We start from the raw sequence: 22,927 nt of genomic DNA on the forward strand, positions 1-22,927 counted from the left end.
CAAGGATTGAGAGAATCAAATTGCATTAGTAATAGGGTTGAAATATTTCTGCTGAGATACAAACAAGTGCAATTAAGACTGATCTAATTTAATGTGACTGTTGAAACCTGTCAGCATACTGTTTGGTTATTTCCTCAAATTGTGTTAGTTTAGTTTCCTGTCAACCTGCTTGCACCAAGAAGTTCCTGTGTAGTGTTTCCTGTAAATATCATAATTTTGTCTTTAGATGTTCTTAATAAATTAACGTGTTTTATGATGTGGCTGAGTGAAGTGGTTGTTAACCAAATTTAATTTCTTTTGTAGGTGTCCTTAATTCACCATTATTTATTGAATGTGGGGGTGTTGCAGCAGTATCTCGGAATGTATTGAGTTGTCAGATGCCTCGTATAAGTGAGACACTTTCAGGAGTGCTATTGTTCCTCTTGAACCATCCCAGCACACGAAGGCGAGCAAGTATTTTCCTGTCTACACTAGCAGCTCCATACTGTGACTTTCATGTAGATTGTAGCAGTCGAGCTGCAAACAGTGCAAAGTAAGTGCTTTCTTTTAGTTTTTAACAATATTTTTAGAACATTCTATAGGTGTTTCTAGTGGTTGAGAATTTCCTGTTGGTGGGTGGGCTTAATGTGGTGTAGAACTTATCAGATGTGAAATACTTGGTATAGGTCTTAATATATTATATTTGAAAGTGACTTCAATTATATTAGAGGTCATCTGGCAACAATGTCTGAACTCGTAAAGACAACATATGAAAATTTCGATACCAGATAAATTGAACCAAAGTCCTTGTTATTAAAATACCAGTTTGTTAATCTCCTTCGAACTGAGACACTGGTGTTTCTGACCTGGGGCATTCGGTAAGATATGACCACAGCTTTTGCCAGTGTTTCAGCACATTCCTCTGGCTTTCCACAACAGTGCACCTGAGTATTCATCAAAACCACTGCTTAGTACAAATTTGCTTGCGTTTAATGTAACATCATTATTATAGATAGCACAGTTACATGTCAGCAGAAGATGTATTTTATGTATGTCTTGCCCAGGCATTGCCAATCAGTGTGCAGATAATACTGTCATAAGTATGTACCTATATTTGTACAAAAAGGTATAGCACATTACAAAACATAACCCACTGACCAATACATGGAAACTCCAATTACTTGTATGCTGCTACATGTGCTTAAATGTTTTCTATGTGTATTGTTGTGACTGCTATCTAATTACAGTTTGCCGTTGATACTAAGAAATTTAATGCACAGTGCATCCTTAAGTCACATCACTCATATATATCGCGTGCTTTGCAGCAGGCGTAGAGTTTTTGATATGTTCTGGGATTTTACATTAATTTCCTTGTGATGACTTCAATCTTTCCTCTGCCTCTCCGTGTCGCCCTACATTCTCCCTCGCTCTCCTCCCCTTCCTCGCCCTCCTGCCCACCTCCCTCCCTTTTGCTCCTTCACTCTCCATCCCACCTTGCCGCCCAGTGTCCCTCCCCCTTCCCTCCCACCTTGCCGCCCAACTAATGCGCCTCCCGCTCCCTCCCACCTTGCCTCCCAACTAATTCCCCTCTCCCTCCCACCCTCTCACCCTACATGCCCCACCCCCACTCCTCCCCATTTCCCCCTACATGCCCCTCCCCCACTCCTCCCCATTTCCCCCTACATGCCCCTCCCCCACTCCTCCCCCTTTCCCCCTACATGCCCCTCCCTTGCCCTCCCACTCCCTCCCCCTCTCCCCCCTCATGCCCCTCCCTCGCTCTCCCACTCCCTTGCCCTCTCCCCTCTACATGCCCCTCCCTCGCTCTCCCACTCCCTCGCCCTCTCCCCTCTACATGCCCCTCCCCCCTCCCTCCACCTCCCTCCCCCTCACCCCCTCCCTCCACATCTCCACCTCCCTCCCCCTCTCCCCCTCCCTCCACATCCCACCTCCCTCCCCCCTCCTCCTCCCTCCACCTCTCCACCGCCGCTCCCTTCCCCTCCCCCCTCCCTGTCCACACCATATCCATCCATCCATCCTCCACCTCCCTCCCCCTCTCCCCCTCCCTCCCTCCCCCTCACCACCTCCCTCCCCCTCTCCACCTCCCTCCCCCTCTCCACCTCCCTCCCCTACACCTCTCCACCTCCCTCCACCTCTCCACCCCCCTCCACCTCTCCACCTCCCTCCACCCTCCCTCTCCACACCATATCTATCCATCCATCCATCCTCCCCCTCTCTCCCCCTCTCCACCTCCCCCCTCACCCCCTCTCTGTCCCTCTCCTCCCCCCTCCCCCTCCCTACCCCTTCACCCTCCCTCCCTCTTCCCTCTCCCTCCCTCTTCCCCCTCCCTCCCCCTCTTTCCCTCCCTCCCCCCTTTCCCTCCCTCCCCCTATTCCCCTCCATTCCCCCCTCCCCCTATTCCCCACCATTCCCCTATCTCCCTCCCTCCCCCCTCCCCTCCCTCCCCATCTTCCCCTCCATTCCCCTCTCCCCCTCCCTCCCCATCTTCCCCTCCATTCCCCTCTCCCCCTCCCTCCCCCTGTCGCCCTCCCTCCCCCTCTCCACCACCTGCCCCCTCTCCACCACCTGCCCCCTCTCCCCCACCTGCCCACTCTCCCTCTACTTCCCACTCCCCCCACCCACCCCCTCCCCCTCCCGCCCACTCTCCCCCTACCCCCTACCCCCACCCACCCCCTCCCTCACCCTCCCCCTACCCCCTACCCCCACCCACCCCCTCCCTCACCCTCCCCCTACCCCCTACCCCCACCCACCCCCTCCCTCTCCCTCCCCCTCCCTCTCACTCTACCCCTTCCTTCCCCCTCTTCCCCTCCATTCCCCTTTCCCCCCTTTCCCTCTCACCCCTGCATCCCCCTCTGCCCCCATCCACCCCCTCTCCCCCAGCCACACCCTCCCCAAGCCACCCCCTCCCCCTCCATCCCCCTCTCACCTTCCCTCCCCCTACCCCGCAATCCCTTCTACCCTCCCTCCACACACCCGCCCCTCCCTCCACCCTCCCCTCCCCCTCCCTCCACCCTCCCCTCCCCCTCCCTCCCTACCCCTTTCTCCCTACCGCCCTCGCCCTCCCCCACCCTCCCCATCCCACCCCTCCCCCTTCAACACCCTCCCCCTTCAACACCCTCCCCCTTCAACACCCTCCCCCTTCAACACCCTCCCCCTTCAACACCCTCCCCCTTCGACCCCCTCCCCCTTCGACCCCCTCGCCCTTCGACACCCTCCCCCTTCGACACCCTCCCCCTTCGACCCCCTCCCCCTTCGACCCCCTCGCCCTTCGACCCCCTCGCCCTTCGACCCCCTCGCCCTTCGACCCCCCTCCCCCTTCGACCCCCCTCCCCCTTCGACCCCCTCTCGCCCTCAGCCCCCTCTCCCCCTCCTGCCCCCTCTCCCCCTCCTGCCCCCTCTCCCCCTCCTGCCCCCTCTCCCCCTCCTGCCCCCTCTCCCCCTCCTGCCCCCTCTCCCCCTCCTGCCCCCTCTCCCCCTCCTGCCCCCTCTCCCCCTCCTGCCCCCTCTCCCCCTCCTGCCCCCTCTCCCCCTCCTGCCCCCTCTCCCCCTCCTGCCCCCTCTCCCCCTCCTGCCCCCTCTCCCCCTCCTGCCCCCTCTCCCCCTCCTGCCCCCTCTCCCCCTCCTGTCCCCTCTCCCCCTCCAGCCCCCTCTCCCCCTCCAGCCCCCTCTCCCCCTCCAGCCCCCTCTCCCCCTCCAGGCCCCTCTCCCCCCTCCAGGCCCCTCTCCCCCCTCCAGGCCCCTCTCCCCCCCTCCAGCCCCCTCTCCCCCCCTCCAGCCCCCTCTCACCCCCTCGAACCCCCTCTCACCCCCTCGAACCCCCTCTCCCCCCCTCGAACCCCCTCACCACCCCCTCCACCCTCCTCTCCCCATCACTCTCCCCTATCCCTCTCCCCTCTCCCTCACCCCCTCCCCACAGCCCCCTCAATCCTTCAATTCCTCTCCTCAGTCACCTTCCCTCTCTCCCTCAGTTCCCTTCCTTAAGTCTCCTTCCCTCTCTCCCTCAGTTCCCCTCCTTCAGTCTCCTTCCATCTCTCCCTCAGTTCCCCTCCTTCAGTCTCCTTCCATCTCTCCCTCAGTTCCCCTCCTTCAGTCTCCCTCCCTCCCTCGCTGGTCCCACCACCCGAGCCCCCTTCTGCTATGACCCGTGACCCACACCCCTTTGCTGCTCTCCACTGCCCATTTCCTCTCCTTTTCCTCTGCACCCCGCTGCCCTCCTGAGGCGAACCCCCCGCTCCCCTGCCCACACCATTTCCCCAGCACTGTGCCCCGTTGTTCACTGTGACCTATGTATTACCAATAATTTATTATTACTAGTATTCATGATTGTAAATCATAGCTATAAGGAGGCTGTTACATCTGAATTGTTTTCTGAACATTCTTTCTCCTGGTCAGGACTACGAAGTAGGTTGCTACCCATTTTGCCATCTTCACATTGTATAACTTCCTTTCCATGTTTAACTTGTATCCTTTCTCTTGTGATTGGGTAAATTAAAAACAAATTAAAGAGTCTGAGATTAAATCTGGCTATTAAATTTGTGTATTGCCCAACTGAAATGTTCTTGTTCCATTGCTCATTTTGCTGTCAGTATTCAAGAAAATACCTAATCGAGAGAGTTGATATTTTAAAATGTTATGTCATATGTCCTATCTTTACACCAAACCAATGTGTTCGCAGACTTCTTTTACTGTTTTTGCATTTTTCAGAGAAGACAGAGTTTCGAAGTTTGTAAGCAGCCGTTTAGCACTCCTGTCAGTACTTAGGTCATGGCCTGGTGTCTTGCACTTCTGTCATCCAAATAATGTTTCAGGCTTCCAAGCTATTGTGGACATTCTATATCTGAGACAGCAAGAGGTCCGAGTAAGTAATTCATTTCTCATTTTTATAATAATGTTTGTGAACCAATCCTAACGTTAAACGTCTTCATCTTGCTGAAACTAAGAATTTATTTTTAGTGTTTATTGTTTCAGAAATAAAGATTCCATGATTCATTGTTTATTTTTTGTTATGCTTGGGGACATTGATTATGGAGAAATTTTACATTAGCACAGTTGACATCCACTTCAACATTATTTAGTGAAATGTAAATCTTGACTGACAGTTGATCAGCAGTACAAGTAGCATCTTTCAGATTTTGCCACAGATAGTGATGCAGCAGGCTGGATATTACAATTAATAATTTACCACAAAGTTGAATAATAATTTATGTTAGAAAAACTTAAGATTTGATGATGCAGCTAACATGACTTCATGCCATCTCTCACGACATGAAGAGACAAGTGCCCATGGACCAAGAAATATATGATGTCCTTTTTTTTGCTGTCTTGAAGATTCCTTTGTGTTCTATCACACATATGCTTGTAGACAACATGTTTTGGAAACTTTCAGCGAAGGGTTGCATGTCATGAGGTGTAAGACAATTTAAAAGTGCACACAATGTGTAAGGGACAGACCTTATTGTGTTGGAATATGGAGATATGAAGCATTTTATTTGCAGAACTAGCTTTTTCCCCGCAGCATAGTTTGTGTACAATTTGACTAATGTATTGCACATGTCATCCTCCCTCCCTCCCTCCTCTCCCCTCCCCCAATCTCTCTACCCATCTCTTCCTCCCCCTCTCCGATTGTCAATCTCATCCTCCCACTGTGGGGTCTCCGAGGCCTGTTCTCAATTTATATCCAAAATTTCCTGTCGCTTCGTACTTTCTGTGTCCACGTTGGTGCCTCCCATATCCTGGAGAATGGGGTCCCGCAGGGCTCCGTATTGAGTGTATCTCTATTTTTATTGGCCATTAATGGTTTAGCAGCAGCTGTAGGGTCATCTGTCTCACCGTCTCTGTATGCGGACGACTTCTGCATCTCATACTGCTCCACCAGTATTGGTGCTGCTGAGCAGAGCCTACAGGGAGCCATCCAAAAGGCGCAGTCATGGGCTCTAGCTCACGGTTTCCAGTTTTTGGCCGCAAAGTCATGTGTTATGCATTTCTGACGGCGTCATACCATTCATCCAGAACCAGAACTTATGATCCACTCACTGTAGTGGAGACATATCAGTTCTTAGGACTGGTTTTTGACACCCAGTTGACTTGGCTTCCTCACCTTTGTCAGCTTAAGCGGAAGTGCTGGCAGCATCTCAATGCCTTCTGCTGCCTGAGCAACACCAACTACGGTGAAGATCACTCTACGCTGCTGCAGCTCTACAGAGCCCTTGTTCAATCTCACCTTGACAATGGGAGTTTGGTTTATGGTTCGGTGGCACCCTCAGCGTTGTGTTTACTTGACCCAGTGCACCACTGTGGCTTTTGCCTAGCAACAGGAGCTTTTAGGAAGAGTCCTGTGACCAGCATCCTGGTGGAGGCTGGAGACCCTTCATTGCAGGTTAGGCGTGCGCAATTGCTCTCCAGTTATGTTGCACACGTTCGTAGTTCTCCTGTGCATCCGAATTACCGTCTCCTTTCCCCGCCCACGGCGGTTCATCACCTGCATCGGCAGCCCAGGTCAGGGCTTACAATTTCAGTTCATGTGCAATCCCTTCTCTCCTAATGGAGTCCTTGGCTGTATACTTGAGGTTCATTCACATACACTTACATGGTGTACACCTAGGCCGCAGCTTTGCCTGGACTTTTCACATGGCCCTAAGGACTCATTTAACCCAGCGACTCTCCACTGTCACTGCCTCTTGATTCTCGACATGTACTAGGGTCATGAAGTGGTTTACACCGATGGCTGATGGTCACGTTGGCTTTGCCTATGTTCATGGAGAACATGAACAGCACTCCTTGCCAGATGGCTGCAGTGTTTTCACTGCAGAGCTGGCGGCCTTCTCTCGTGCTCTTGAGCACATCTGCTCATGCCCAGGTGAGTCATTTCTCCTGTGTACTGACTCCTTGAGCAGCCTACAAGCTATCAACAGTGCTACCATCATCATCCTTTGGTAGCGACTATTCAGGAGTTCATCTATAACATGGAACGGCCCAGTCGTTCAGTGGTGTTTGTCTGGACTGCAGGTCACGTCGGAATCCCAGGCAATGAACTTACCGACAGGCTGGCCAAACAGGATTCGTAGAAACTGCTTTTGGAGATGAGCTTCTCTGAAACTGACCTGTGTTCAGTATTATGCCACAAGGTTTTGTGGCTTTTGGAGATGGAACGGCATAACCTCAGTACGCACAGCAAGCTGCGTGCCATTGAGGAAAGTGCGAATGTGTGGAAGACATCTGTGTGCGCCTCCCGCTGGGACTCTGTGGTTCTCTGTCGGCTCCACATTGGCCATACGTGGCTGATGCATGATTACTTCCTCCTTGGTGTCGCTGTGGCTCACGAATGACGGTCATCCATCTCTCGCTGGACTGCCCTCTTTTAGCTGCTGTGCGGTGGACTTTTATCTTTCCCAGCACCCTGCCTTCGGTGTTGGGCAACATTGCCTCAACAGCAGCTTTAGTTTTATGTTTTATTTGTGAGGGTAAGTTTTATCATTTGCTCTAAATTTTAGCACATGTCCTTTGTCCCTGTGTGTCCTCCACCCTAGTGCTTTCAGGGTGGGCGTTTTAATGTGTTGCCGAGTGGCTGTCTTTTCGTTTTATCCTCATGGTCAGCCAGCCATGGTAACCTGCTTTCTTGTTTTAAGCTCTTCTACCTGTTTCTTGCATCTTTGTGGTTTTCTTTTCCCCTTTTTTCCGTTTAAGTGTTTGTTGCCCTTCAGTCATTGTTGTGGTTTTTCCTTTCATTCTGTTTTGTGTAGTCTCATTCCCACCGTTGTGGAACTATTTTAATTGGAACAAGGGATCGATCACCTCATAGTTTGGTCCCCCCCCCCCCCCCCCCCCCCCCTTTAAACCAACCTCCTCCTCTCTCTCTCCTCCTGCCCCACCCTTGTTTCCATCTCTTCCTGGCCTGCTCATCCTATCCCTCACCCCCCCCCCCCCCCTCCCCGCCTGTCCCTGTCTCCCTATCCATTCCTCTTCCCCACTTCTTGCCATTCATATTCTCCTGCCTCTCACCCTATCCACATCCTCCTCCCACATCTCCCTATCCACATCCTCCTCCTTCTCCCTCCTTATCTACATCTTCCTTCCACATCTATCAATCTACATCCTCCTTCCCCTCTCTCTGTCTACATCCTCCTTCCCCCCTCCCTGTCTACATCCTCCTTCCCCCCTCCCTGTCTACATCCTCCTTCCCCACTTTTCTGTCTACATTCTCCTTCCCCACTTTTCTGTCTACATTCTCTTTCCCCACTTTTCTGTCTACATTCTCTTTCCCCACTTTTCTGTCTACATTCTCCTTCCCCACTTTTCTGTCTACATTCTCCTTCCCCACTTTTCTGTCTACATTCTCCTTCCCCACTTTTCTGTTTCTCTCCTCCTTTTCCCATCTCTCTGTTCATCCCCTCCTGCTGCTTCTCCCTATACATCCTCTCTTGCTGCTTCTCCCTATACATCCTCTCTTGCTGCTCCCTCTCTGCCCATCCCCCCTCCTCTATCAAATTCAGCCTTCCTGCAGCCATGTCCATTAGCACATATAGCTCCTGCAAAACAATCAATAAAGAAGGCTGTTTTTACTCCCACAACATGCCTGTTGTGAAGAGTAGCATACATGTCTGAACTTTAAAGCCGTTTTTTGCCCCCGACGTATAGGCTGCCATGTAAAGTATGTTGATAACCCAGGCCGACTCTAGTCGAACACAACGCAGCATTCGTGCAAGGCAGTCTACACTTCAGGGGGCAGAAAACCCTTCCTGATCTTGATCTATAGGTTGCTCTGCAAAGCAGGTTGACATGGCAGGCTGGTATGACTGCCACACAACATGCCTGTTATACTGGGTAGCCTGTATGACAGGGGCTGAAGAAAAATGTGTTATTGCTTGTGTATCTACTCCTATTGGACCTAGGAGTCAATAAACTCCACAGTGCTGATACATGCGAAGTTTTTTGTTTGTTTGCCAAATTTGATTGAAATTGATGCAGTGGTTTTGGAGGAGATGCTGGATGTACACACATGCATACCATTAGCTCACTAAAGTTTTTGGAGGTGGGTGGTCCCACTGCCTGTATGAGTTACACTGTGATGTGAAGCCATTGGTTATAGTGAACTGACAATATTATTTGATAAGGATAGATTGCTTCTTCTTGTCCATCCCTACTCTACCCCTACTCCCAATCTCTTGCCTCATGGCTCACGTCTCTGTAATAGATCTTGATGCAAGACCTTGGAAGACCTGTCCCATACATCCTCCCACCACCACCACCACCACCACCACCACCTACTCTACTCTGGTCACAAGCATCACCTACCCATCAAAGGCAGGGCTACCTGTGAAAGCAATCATGTGATCTTCAAACTAAGCCACAACCACTGTGCTGTGTTCTATGTGGGCATGTCTACCAACAAGCTATCTGTCTGCATGAATGGCCACTGACAAACTGTGTAAAAGAGACAGTTGGACCACCCAGTTACTGAGCATGCTGTCCAACATGACATTCTTCACTTCAGTGACTGCTTCACGAACACCAGCTTTTCTGCATTGCACAGGTGGGAACTCTTCATGCAATATATCCTACATTCCTATAACCCCCATTCTCCACCCCTGCCCTGCCTCGACATTTGTTAGTTCCTGTCCTTAAACCACCTATCCACTTTAGAGTGCCTGTCTGTGACTTAACAACTCCACTGTATGGTGAGTAGCAACCTATTTTTCCATGATATATTTATTACTCCATCCTGGATTTTCCATTGTTTGATTTTGCCTAATGGCTTTTCTTCCATTCCGTAAGCCAGTGCTGTTTTCCTTTGTTACTATTTTCCATTGCATTACGTTACTCAGTGTCCTTCTATTCCTTTCCTGTGTTGTACATGTCGCCTTCCGAACTGCACCATATGCCCCGACTTAAAAAGCCACACTGAATCAACCGTCTCATCCACGTACAACACATGGCTTCATGACCTGGCTGATTGTTGTTGCAGCAGCATCTTATGTCCCACATTACTCCCACCATTATCATTAATGCTAGACCTTCAGACTGACCTCTCCTCCTGCATCACTCTCCATTTTTTGTACCTTCCTGTGCCACACAAAATTGTACCTCGTCCTCCCAACCAGCCTCGTGACACATTTTGTGATGGCATTAGTGTCAGCCTCCCACCCAGCTGCCTTCCTCCTCCAAAAACAGCAGGCTGAAGCTTCCCACTTATGTTTTACCCCTTGTTGGGCTGAATCCTACAGTGAACCTTTTATTGAATGGGAGCTTCTCTTGGCGCTTTCTTCTTGCTATGATTCAGCTCCTCGCCCTGATTCTATTCATAACCAATTACTTCAATACGTCAATCCTCCACGACGACAGTATCTCCTCCAGCTGTTTAACTGTGTTTGGCTCCAAGACATTTTCTCCTCTCAGTGGAGGAACAGTATTGTGGTTCCTGTCCTTAACCCCAGCAAGGATCTATCAGCCCATCAACTTGACCATTGTCCCATGCAAGTTATTAGAACTGATGGCAGCTCATCAGTTCAGTTGGGTACTTGAATCTCATGACCTTTTATCTCCTTACATGTGCGGCTTTTGGGAGGGACAGTGTACGATTGATCATCTGCTTCAATTCAAAACCAGAGTTCGGCAGGCCTTCTATCAATGCCGCCATCTTGTCACGGTTTTCTTTGATCTTCGTAAGGCCTATGACACATCTTGGTGCTTATGCTCCATGCGTGGGCTCTTCGGGGCCTCCTCCCAATTTTTATTCACCTGTTCCTGTCCCATCAGTCGTTCAGAGTCTGTATTAAGTGTCCTTCTTTCTCTAATTGCTATTAATGGAATTGTGGCCTTTGCTGAATTGTTGGTCACCACTGCTGTGCATGTGAATGATTTCTATATTTGGGCTAGCTCCCATTCTGTAGCCTTTATGGAATGACAGCTACAGGGTGACATCTGATGCACTTCCACGCGGACACACTCACACGGTTTTTAATTCTCTCCCCTTAAGTCGAGGGTGGTGCATTTCTGTCGCCATACTATGGTCCATCCTGATCCAGAGCTCTACTTCGATACCCAATGCCTGACAGTGGTCCCCCAGTTCCATTTCTTTGGTCCTATTTTTGACAACAGGTTTACTTGGTTGTCCCCACATGCCTCATCTGAAGGTTGGCTGTTTGCGTAAACTCAGTGTTTTTCACATCCTTGCCCCCACCTCTTGGGGTGTGGATTTTTCAACCCATCTCCACCTTTACCGGGCTTTAGTTCTGTCTCGTCTGGACGATGGTTGTTAAGTTTATGGATCAGCTGCCCCTTACATGCTGCTCCTCTTGGACCCAGTTCATCATTGTGGTATCCATTTAGCCACCAGTGCCTTTCGCACTAGCCCTGTCGGTAGTCTTCTGGTTGATGCTGGGATCACTCCCTTTTCAATTCGGAAGTCCCAGCTCCTGGTTTCCTGTACCATCACTATCTGCTCCCCCCCTCCCCTCCCCTCCCCTCCCCTCCCCTCCCCTCCCCTCCCCAGTCTATTCTTTCTGTGGCTTCAGGCCATTGCCCACCTACTGCTTGCCCTCGGGTGGGTATACTGGTTGGGCTCCCCTCGCTTCTCTCCTCCGTGACTTCCATCTCCCCTCCATGTCCTCTTCCCTCTCAAGCAACCCCTCCCCAATTGGTTGGTTCCTCGGCCATGGATTTGGATGGGACTCTTTTGGGGTCCAAAAGCCTCCATTGTTCCAGTGGTGTTATGTTGTTTGTTCTGAATGCTCTTATGGGAGTTTCAGGATGTCATTGTTTTTTTACACTGATTACTCTAAATCCACTGACCATGTGGGATATGCCTTCATGTCTTCTGTTTGGCATGGAACACCATCTCTTGCCTGCCACATGTTGGGTGTTTACTGCGGAATTGACCCCCACTGTGTGGCGTTCTTCCCTCTACCTCTCATGGCAGGAAACCAACATCCTCTGCGTTCTTCGTATTGGTCATACTATGTTGACCCATGTTTTTTACTCTGCGATGAGCTGCTCCCCTTTTGTAGTCACAGGGCTCTGTGCATGGTGATCCATATGTTGCGAGTCTGCCCCCATCGTTTGGCCTTTCACACTAAATATGCCTTCTCCTCCCTAGTCTCGGGCGTTAGTGGATGGCCCTTGCATGATCGTGTAGGTTATGTCTGGCCTTGGTTTTCTTCACAAAAGTGGTTTGTACTCTCAGGCATAAATCCTTGAATTTTCCTATGGAATTTGAGTCCCTCAGTTAGTGTAGACATTGGTTATGGAGGCCTTGACCTTGCCTCCACACTGGCTAGGTTCTCCCAACCTTTTCCCTGCATTTTGTCTGGTCTGTTGTGCTGTTTTGTTTCCCCTTTCCTTGTCTTCTTCCCCTGGTGTTGTCCCCATTGTATCGTGGTAACAGTATGATATGGTGTGGGTGTGTCGGGACAGTTCAGTGGTGCTGCTGTGGCCCCAGTGCACATAGTGCTTCTGTGGCACCCTGCTCTCCCTATTTCCAACCACCTCCCTCCTGTTCTTTCCTCTTCCTGCTTCCCAGATGTCTCTTTTCCCCTCTTTGTTTGCGTACTATCCCTTCCTCTTGACTGGACTGTGCTGTTTCTTCCCTGATTTCTTCCATCCTACATCATGGCACCGATAACCTCGCTGTTTGGTCCCCTCTCCCGAATCAACCAACCAACCAACCAGCGTCCTCCCAATCCCCACCCCACCCCACACTCTTGTTCCAGTATTAATTTACTAACCTCACCTAATCCGGTCTCATCTGCTGTCATCCTCCATCACATATATTCACCCACCAACCTGCACCCAAATTATCATCTTTTTATTTATTTTGTTCTTTGATCTATTGTGTTTTCATGTCAATTTCAGTTTGTTTTTGACTTTCACTATTGGCCCTACTCCCTCAGGTTTCGCCTTGTATCCATACTTCATTCGTTCCATCCTTTTGCTGATATTTTTCCATGTATTTTTATGCATTTTCTGTATCTTTGTGATTGTTTTTGCACACATTTCTACACGATTTACATATTTTTAAGCATTTTTATCCTCCACAGTGGATCCTTGCTCCTTCCATCTGCACTGATATAGAGAAGTTTCCTTATCCTCAGCCAGAATGCAGTCCCACATACTATTCCTGCATTGTTGTTTGGCACGTGGAATCTCCCCAAATGGCCTCACCATCGAATTACCCATCTCCAGCTACAACCCCTCCTTCCACAATGACCTTCATCTGTTCACATTCCACCAGTCCTTCACTGTCACCAACCTACTACTGCAAAACCATGTAAATCAGGCCAAAAACACCTTGTGATACATCCTCTGCTTCTGTGAAATTCTCCTGCACTGCAATTCTAAATTCCTGTATCTCTCACATTGAAACTCTTGCAGTCTAGGAGCTATAGCAGCATGCACAATGCCACTTCAAAAAACTCTACAGCCTGTTCACCTTCTTCTCTTACCTTGGATTACCACCATCCATCACCTCTACAACAGCCTCCAAACCTCCTCTACATCCCCTCATAGCTGACAAACCCTGCCTTGCAGACCTACTACATTTATCATACCCTCAGAAACTCCCTCCCACTACCATGCAGAAAGTAGAACCTAAACAGGCCTGAAACACAGTCACGAACCTTTCATCCAAAAGCCTTGGTCTCACAGAAATATCAATCGTTTATAGAGACCTTATCTTTTGCCCTACTCCCAAATTCAGTCATGCTGGACTTGCTAAAGACCTCTCCTTCCACCGGTCCCTACTGTGGAAACATTTTTTGCCAGCAACCTTACCAACAGACTCAACCCAAAACCAGTGTTGAACCCTGCCTATCTCAAGTCACTCCCCCATCCAACCATGAGCCACCCCCACTGCACCAAAATCAACCCTTTTAACATTTCAGGATTTCTCAACCTCAAACCTTGCCTCACCATCATTCCCCAAATCCCTCAACATGCAAGCTAACCTTACATCCACAGAAAGAACCTCAATCCACCACCTAAAATCTGATCCCGGCCTTATACTCCTACCTGCAGACAAAGGCACCATCACTGTGGTTTTAAACCACAGGGATTACCTGATGGAATGACTCCACAGCTGTCAGATTTGTCTACCTACACAGTGTACCACAGTGACCCCATTCCAGAACCTCTCCCACGAGTCTGTCTCTCTTCCTCATACCTACAACTCCCTGCACTCCTACCTTCTACATGTTTCCTAAAGTCCATAAAACTAACCACCCAGGACACCCTATAGTGGCCAGTTACTGTGCCCCCACTGTGAGAATCTATGTTCTTGTAGATGAACACTTTCAGCCTATTGCCTGCAACCTACCTTCCTATATAAAACATGCCAACCATTTTCTCCACTGACCCTCCACAGTTCCTGTTCCTTTACCATACGGTGCCCTGCTCGTCACTGTTGATGCCACCTCCATTTACACTAACATCCCTAATGCCCATGGCCTAGCCACTATTGAACACTACCTTTCCTAACATCTGATGTATTGGGTATCTACAACCTCCTTCCTGGTCACCATCACCAACTGTATCCTCACCCATAATTACTTCACCTTTGAAGGCATCGCCTACAAACAAATCTGTGGTACAGAAATGGGCACATGCATGACACCATCCTATGCCGACCTGTTCATGGGCCATTTAGAGTAATCTTCCTAATCACACAGAATCCCAAATCCCTCATTGGTTCAAATTCACTGATAACATATTCGTGATCTGGATCGAGGGAGAGGACACCCTATCCACATTCTTTCAGAACCTCAACACCTTCTCCACCATTTGCTTCACCTGGTCCTCCCCAGCCCAACAAGCCACCTTCCTCAATATTGACCTCCACTTCAAAGATACCTACATCAGTACCTCTGTCCATATCAAACCTACCAACCACCAGCAGTACCTCTACTTCAACAGCTGCCACTCATGAAGTATAGCAGCATGCACAGTGCCACATGCAGTGATGAGCAGTCCCTCTCCAAATATACCATGGGTCTCACTGAGGCCATCACAGACCAAAATTACCCTCCCAACCTTGTACAGAAACAGATGTTCCATGCCTCATCTCTCCAGTCACTCACCACTTCCAAAAGCCCCACTGTCCGGCCACAAAGCGGCATTCCTCTCATGTCTCAGTACTACCAAGGACTGGAGCAACCCTGGCAGAGAATATGATTCAGTATTCTCCGCTGGGGTTTTGACTACCTCTTGCCATACCCTGAAATGAGGAATACCCTACACGGTATCCATCCTGCACCTCCCACAGTGGTATTCGCAGCCCACTGAACCTACACATCCCTACTCCACACTTGCTCCCAAGCCCTTGCATCATGGTTCACGTTCCTGTAATAGACTTAGATGCAAGACCTGACCCATAACCCCCCCCCCCCAATCATTACCTACTCTAGTCCTGTCACCACCTATCCCATCAAAGGCAGGACTAAATGTGAAAGCAGTCATGTGATCTACAAGCTAAGTTGCAACCACTGTGCTGCGTTCTACATGGGCATGACTGGCAGTAAGCTGTCTGACCCCAAGAATGGCCACTAACAAACTGTGGCCAAGAGACAGCTGCAGCACCCAGTTGCTGAACATGCTGCCCAATATAACATTCATCACTTCAGTGACTGCTTCACAGCCTGCGCTACCAGGATCCTTCCTATGAATAACAGCTTTTCTGAATTGTGCAGGTGAGAAAACTCCCTGCAAAATAGCCTGTGCTCCCGAAATCCCCCTTGCCTCAATCTTCGTTAGTTACCACCCACATGTCTCCTTGCCTGCTCCCACTCTAGCACTACACAGCCTTCTATTCCACCACTGCACCCACTGTCTGTTTACTTCTCTCCTTCCTGCTGCCCCCCCCCCCCCCCCCCCCCGCAACCCCCTCTTACTTCCCGACTCACCTAGTGCTCTACCCTGTCCCCATCATGTCCCTATATGCTTCCATAAGCAGCACTTAACTGTCCCTACTCTTACCCTGCTATTCCACCCCACCCCACCCCACTCCACCCCAACCCTCCTTCTTACCCCCATGCCAACAAGATTGCCCTTCTCATCATTCATAGTTGCGTGCAGTCCAGCCCCAGTGTCCAGAGACATTGGTTGTGTGTAAGTTGTGCTTCTCCTTTTTTTTTTTTTTTTTTTTTTTTTTTTTTTTGTGTGTGTGTGTGTGTGTGTGTGTGTGTGTGTGTGTGTGTGTGTGTGTGTGTTTTCTGTTTACTTTAGAAGAAGACCTTTTTGGCCAAAAGCTCACTTGGTTTAGCAGTCGTTTTGTTGTGTCTGTCTGTGACTCAGCATCTCCATTATGTGATGAGTAGCAATCCCTCCTTTCCATAATGTTGTCATTATTCCATCCTGGAGTTTCCAGTGTTTGAACATCAAAGTAAGACACATTTTTACTAAACCTTGGAAAGAAAAGCTCCAAGAACATTGATTATAACATTGATAACTTTCTCTTTAGAATAACAGAATGTACCAGATATTAGAAAATGGAAAGCAAAGCTCGTTTACAAGGTTGAGTAGCTGTACTCGTATCTTGTGTAATTCTTCACAACATTATGCCACCTTAAGAGGTCGGACTCAGTACCTAACGTCATTTATTTGTACAGCCCATTTGTATCCTGCCCAATCCATGCATTTATTGACACCTTTCTGTGATCACATCACCAATGGCAGAGAGAAAGAGTATCTGATCTCCAATGTAATCTTCTACTATTCCAACATTATTCGTGCTAAATTGGTTTTTATTTGTTTATTCAAAGTTCTATTTTTGCTATCAAGACCCATTTGTTACTTCATTTAGAACACTTTGTGTGGATTGGTGTTCCTCCTCAAAATATGAGCCCATATTTCATGCTTTTATGATCAGTATCTGATTTAAGATCTGATCCCCAGTCTCCTCCATCTAATTGCTGTGCTGCTATTCATCATATTTTTTTCTTTCTATTCAGTTGTGTCCATTTGACCATGTTATCAGTTCCCTCTATGCATCATGTCACTCTGTAATTCTGAATCCCTCTGATCCATAACTGTGCCCCCAACCTGAGGAAAGAAAGACGAAACCCATACTAATGAAACTGGTCCCATATTACGATGGAAGAGAAGAGTATTCAGGATAAACGTGGAGAAAGATCCTAGTACCTGTGTTCAAAGCATGCCCATTTTCAGATTACTGGCACATCTGTTCAATAGATAGACGCTATGAAGAAAAGGTGAGTAAGGATAGTACTAAAATGGAAGTGACTGTTTTTTCAATGACATAGAGGACATTTTGCTTCTCTCTACCATTTCTAACTGATATACGTTTGGTGTATCAGTGCTCATGCAGGCCCGCTGAAAAAAAAACTATCAAAGAAGAAATGTTTTTGAATTATTAAGAATAACTATAAAAGATAGTAGTAAGCTGTATAGTGATAAGGGACGTAATCCATGATGTCCACAAAATTGTATGGGAAACCATAGAGAGAAATTTAGAAAGAGGTGATTGATGCATTTTCACTGCAGTAATAAAATAGATAGCTAGCTAAACTCAAGAGAGTGAGCTTAGACAATTGCAGAAAACAGTAATGTGTCATCCTTCTGCCACCTAAGAGGGACCGTGTGGGATGCAGTGCAATTTGCAACTGTTCTTTCTGTGTGGGGACACTGGCTTCACTTGTGGCACAAATGTGAGTCTCAGATTAATTATAGTGTACTGAGGCATGTCACACGATCCACAATCCTCTTAGTCATTTTTAATTCTCGGAGAAAGGTCAGCTTCCCATCTTGTGGAAAAATGTCATATTAAGACATCTCCTGAATCCTGCCGAAGACTGGAGCTGTTGAGGTGATACTGTCATCATTTGTTTTGTTGGAAAGATAGTGGATTAAATTGTGAACTATTACTTCATATGGCTGTCGAATCCAGAAAATTTGTAGTTGACTTCATAGTGGATCAGCAGATATCACTCCATCCACAACAACCTGACTGGTGGAAGCAGCTATACAGCGGGCTTCCTTAAGCAGGCAACACACAAAATATATTTGTGTTGTCTTAGAAGACAATTACTGGAGCTGATCTCCTTGACATTGGGCTGCGACACACATGTTGATGGAACATGAACCTCTGACCTCAATTCTCTTAAGGTAGGTTTTAGTGTGTGATCATCATGGTTTGAGGTCTAGTTATGTGCTCCTTATTCATGGAAGAGTTGTTAGTTCCCTGGTATTCTTCCAGCCATGACACTATTACAGAAGCTTGCAGTTGCAAGAGTGGGAAAACTAGACATCTGTGTATGTTTAGTTTATCATCTCACGCATTACTGTTTATTTTTCCATAATGGAGAATGAGGTATACAGCCTAGAAACATTGTTAAATAAAACTGTTTTTGATCAAAAGCTTATGCAGTTGTAACATCTGAAGATCTTAAAATCTTAGGCTTTCTGTGCACTTATTGTAAATTGTTTTACCTAAGCAGACAACTCATTTTGTTTCTGGATTTCAGTTTTTGTTTGCAATATCACATCCTTGGCATTCAGTAAGCTACATGTGCCCACTGGATTGTGCCAAATGGTAAATACCTTGGGAAACTCCGAGTTCGTTGGTTCTGTATGAGTTTGATGAACACAGGCTTCCTGAGCTGGGCCCTCAGTTGTATAAGGGTTATCCAGGCAGGTGGAACTCTGTCTGGGGGGATTTTTGTATCCCTGGTTGCTTCGTGGGAACACCATTGTGAATCCCATACACAACACCATATTCCCAATGAGATGGGTGTACCATCTGGGAGTATTCACATCCACTCTGCAAAAAGACTGCAGCAGGCTAGTCATCCTGTTAGTCTGATTAAAATTAGTAAATGAACACAATAAATATTGAATCAAAATGTGTTTCTGGTTATAAAGAGGAAAAGGGGGGGGGGGGAGGGGAAATTTAAGTCTCCCATTTTCATATTCACACAGGTGTAGAGGGGACTTGCAGGTATCTTAATAATGACTAAAATATTGTGAAATTGTTCCTTGTGGGTTGAAAGTAACAGAGTAAAGCAAATGGAGCTTAGGTGAATTTGAGATAGTTGTTGATATTCACAACTCCCTCATCTTAAGCAAGGAAATGGTCATGTGCTGCAATATAATGGAAATGAATATCTCTGAACTTAAACAAGAATGGGTGTCAAAGGGAGCAGTTGACATGTTACAAAGAATATGAAGAAATAATGGAGAGATACAGAATAGACCATCAGTTCTCTGTCACTACCTGAGTATGTCATGGCATTGTTCCTCTGACTTGGGTCAAACCTTACATACCTAAAACTATTATGTGATACAAACGACAGCAATTTGACCACATAAAATTGAGTTGCAGACGTGAAGAAACTGGCAGAAAATGTGTAAAAGTAGCCTATGAACCTGGGACTGATTGCCCATATCCCACTGTATCATCAACCGCTGTGGGAACGATGCAGTCTGGAGCCAAGACTGCCCAATATTTCAAGATAAGAATAATTTTAATTTCTTTTAATTAATGTTGTTGTAATTGAGGTAAAATCTTGGTTCATGTGAAGTAGAATGGTTTGTTGATAGATGGTCAATATGAATGTGAGGGGAAGATACAACTTCAAGTATCAGAATTACAACTTTTAAAGATGGTTTATAAACAGCAATTGAATAAAGTGATGCTTAATAAAGATTTCAGTTTGAAATAAAAATGGAAAGAAGAGGAAAATGAAATCTTCGGTGCACTTGTACGCTGATGATCTAAAAAATTATGATCACCTGCTTAATAGCATGTAGGTTCACTTTTTGGAATGAAGTACAGCAGTAGTTCTTTGTGGCATAACTAAGTCATTGGTAGATTCTCAGAGCATGGAGCTAGTGCTCAATATCATTCCACATGTTCTCCACTGGGTTCAGATCAGGCAAATTTGGTGACCAGCACAACAATGTGAGTTCACTGTCTTGTTCCTCAAAGCACTGGTGCACGATTATGGCCTTCCTGTTAGAAGTTGTCATCACTGTTAGGGGAAACATCAAGGATGAAAGCATGTGGGTGGTCCACAGTAATTTTCACAGTCTGCAGCCATCATGGTGCCTTTGATTACTACCTTCAGGTCCCATGGTAGCTCAGGTGAATATCCTGCATATCATAATGTTGCCCCAAATGGCCTGCATCCATGCAACTGTGCATGTTTCCAACATCTGTGCACCCAGTTGTGGCGTATCAGGACGTGGCCATTGACCTGGTGTAACAAGAATTGTGATTCATTTGACCAAGAAACACACTTCCATTAATCCACGGTCCAATTTCTGTGGTCTTGTGCTCACTGCTGCTGTAATTGACAGTGTCATTGAGTCAACATTTGAACATGTATGGGTCATCTGCTGCAGAGCCCCATGTTTGACAGTGTGCACCAAATGATGTGATCCAAAACACTTGTGATTCTTCCAGCATTGTATTCTGTCATCATATCATCACCTGTCCTGCTTGACAGAGCAGCCAAATCTGCAATCTCAATCTTCTCTAATGAGGCATAGACGTCCAACACTCCCTCCCCCCTCACCCCCCCCCCCCTCCACCCACGTCAATCCCCCCCCTCCCCTGTTGTGGCTTTGGGGATTAGAATAGACCCAAGGTATTCCTGCCAGTCATAAGAGGCAGGGGCAACTAAAAGGAGTTTCACACGTTTTGGCCTTTATGTGATGGTCCCCTGTCGGGTTTGACCTCCATCTTTCTAAATTTTCCCAAAGAGCGAGCCAGTTGGAGAAGGGCGCCTTACATGGTGCATCGTGTCCATTGTGCAGTGAGATCTGTAGCCCACATTCTCGTCATCGCATTGCAGTCCCACTCATTCTCCATCTTCTCCAGCTCTTGGGCGAAGACAGCTTCCTGGGTGCATTTTCCACCATGCACTATGCAGTGTTGCTTTCTTCACCGATGATGACCGTGAACTTCTTTGCACCTCATATCCAGCACGTTAGCCAGTCCGTTGTGGTGGGGCTGCCATGTACCCTGTTGGTTATAGCCCCCTGACCACATAGGGATCGCTCTGCTGATGCTTGCGCCATTAACTCCCCACATCAGCCAAAGAGCAGATGCCAGTCACCCTGGGGAATTGGGACTCCCAGCAATTTCATCCTGTCAGGTTGTCTTTGCTGTGGCGGTGGCGCCCATGGGGAGGGCCCCTGGTCAGAATGGGTGGCATCAGGGCCTATGACACGCGATGAAGCGTAGTACGTCATCTCTTGCTGGTGGTCAAACACCAGCAGTCTCTAAGCTTTCACGGGCTCAATTCAACGCACAGGAGTACGACCCCAAATTGTTCCCCTCCCTGGTCACACCATGGGAGGAACATCAGGCTAAGGATGGCAGCGGCTCTTATTCGCCCCAGTACCTTGTAAGTTCAAGAGCTGATGGGGAATATTTCATGACAATGAAGCCTCAGTTCTTTGTAGAGCACTTAAAGGACAAGTTTGGGGAGGTGGAGGGATTGTCCAAATTGAGATCTGGGTCAGTCTTGATCAAAACAGCATCCTCTGCCAAGTCACAGGCGTTACTCACTTGTGACAAGCTGGGGGATGTTTCTGTAACCATCACACCCCATAAGAGCTTAAATATGGTCCATATTTCACAGGGACCTTCTTTTGCAGTCTGACAGTGAGCTGCGCGCCAATTTGAGCAGCGAGGTGCACATTTCGTTCGGCATTTCCTCTGGGGTCCGAGGGATAATCAGGGTGCCACTGGTGTCTTAATCTTGGCCTTCGAGGGTGATACATTACCCGAGAAGGTCAGGGTGATACTCTACCGCTGTGACGTGCCATATGTCTTCCCGCTGTACTTCCAGCCCCACATGTCAAGATTACGGATGCCCATCACATCCCAATACTCCATGTGACCCCCGTTTCATCTGTGTCAACTGCAGAGAGCACCATTTGTCTTGTTCGCCAGATTTCAGGATTCTCCAGAAAGAAAGGAAAATCATGGAGTACAAGACCCTGGACCGACTGACCTACACTGAGGCTAAGAGGAAATTTGAACACCTACATTCTGTACGTCTGACATCGTTTTACACCGCCACTACAACAGTTCTATCCCCATCAGCTCCGCCACCTCTCAGTCACATCTCAGAGCCAGTAAACTACACCTGCCCCCTTTATGGTGGGGGGCATTCCCTCCCTGTTGCTCCTGCACCACCTACTTCAGAAGCAACACCCCCCCACCCCCTCCCCAACCGTTGGGGATATCAGTCCCCACTTCTGAGCTGGAGAAGCATAAGTCTTCTTCGGCTCCTCTCGCTAGGAAGGAGTCTCTTTGGGTCACTCCCTTCCCAAATTTCTGCTAGTCGGAAAGATGACACCCACCAATGGCTGAAGAGCGCAAAGCTGCTGGTTGTAGGGCTTCACAGTCATCCTCAGTCCCGGAGACTGAATCAGTGAAGTCCTCCCAGCCAGGGAAACCCTAGGAGCAGTGAGAGAAATCCAAAGCATGCACACCACTGCTACCTACAAGCTCTGTGTCTTAGGATGTGATGGAGATTCTGGCATCTGCTGAGGACCTAGATCTCACCAGACCGTCGGACACAATGGATATAGACTGTTTAGGCAATAATTCGGTGGCAGCAGGTGACCCTGAGGCGTAAACTGCCTCATTGGATGTTCCATGCCTTCCCAGTCTCACGATGACGTCATCCTCCAGTGGAATTGTGGCTGTTTTTTCCACCGCCTGACTGAGCTACGGCAACTGTTAAGCTTTACACCTGCTTTCTGCATTGCCCTCCAGGAAACCTGGTTCATGGCAGTGTGGACCCCTGCCCTCTGCGGCTATAGGGGTATTACAGGAACAGTAGCGAATATAATAGAGTGTCAGGTGAAATTTGTGTCTATGTCCTGAACTCCATATGCAGTGAACCTGTGCCCCTTCAAACTCCTCTTGAAGCTGTGGCTGTCAGGATGACGACGACACAGGAAATAACTG

General features: G+C 48.1%; 1 protein-coding gene across 2 annotated transcripts in view; it reads left to right on the forward strand.

Annotated features, from left to right (window-relative positions):
- LOC124554923 (rapamycin-insensitive companion of mTOR) overlaps positions 1-22,927 on the forward strand; it is a 265,312-nt gene that overhangs the window by 46,156 nt on the left and 196,229 nt on the right. For both annotated transcript variants that reach the window (XM_047128612.1, XM_047128613.1), the window contains exons 6-7: positions 304-532; positions 4,702-4,855. In XM_047128612.1, the coding sequence (XP_046984568.1) occupies positions 304-532; positions 4,702-4,855 (383 nt within the window). The remainder of the gene's footprint in view (positions 1-303; positions 533-4,701; positions 4,856-22,927) is intronic.

This window comes from Schistocerca americana, chromosome X (genome assembly GCF_021461395.2).
Source record: "Schistocerca americana isolate TAMUIC-IGC-003095 chromosome X, iqSchAmer2.1, whole genome shotgun sequence".
In the NCBI taxonomy this organism is placed as follows: domain Eukaryota; kingdom Metazoa; phylum Arthropoda; class Insecta; order Orthoptera; family Acrididae; genus Schistocerca; species Schistocerca americana.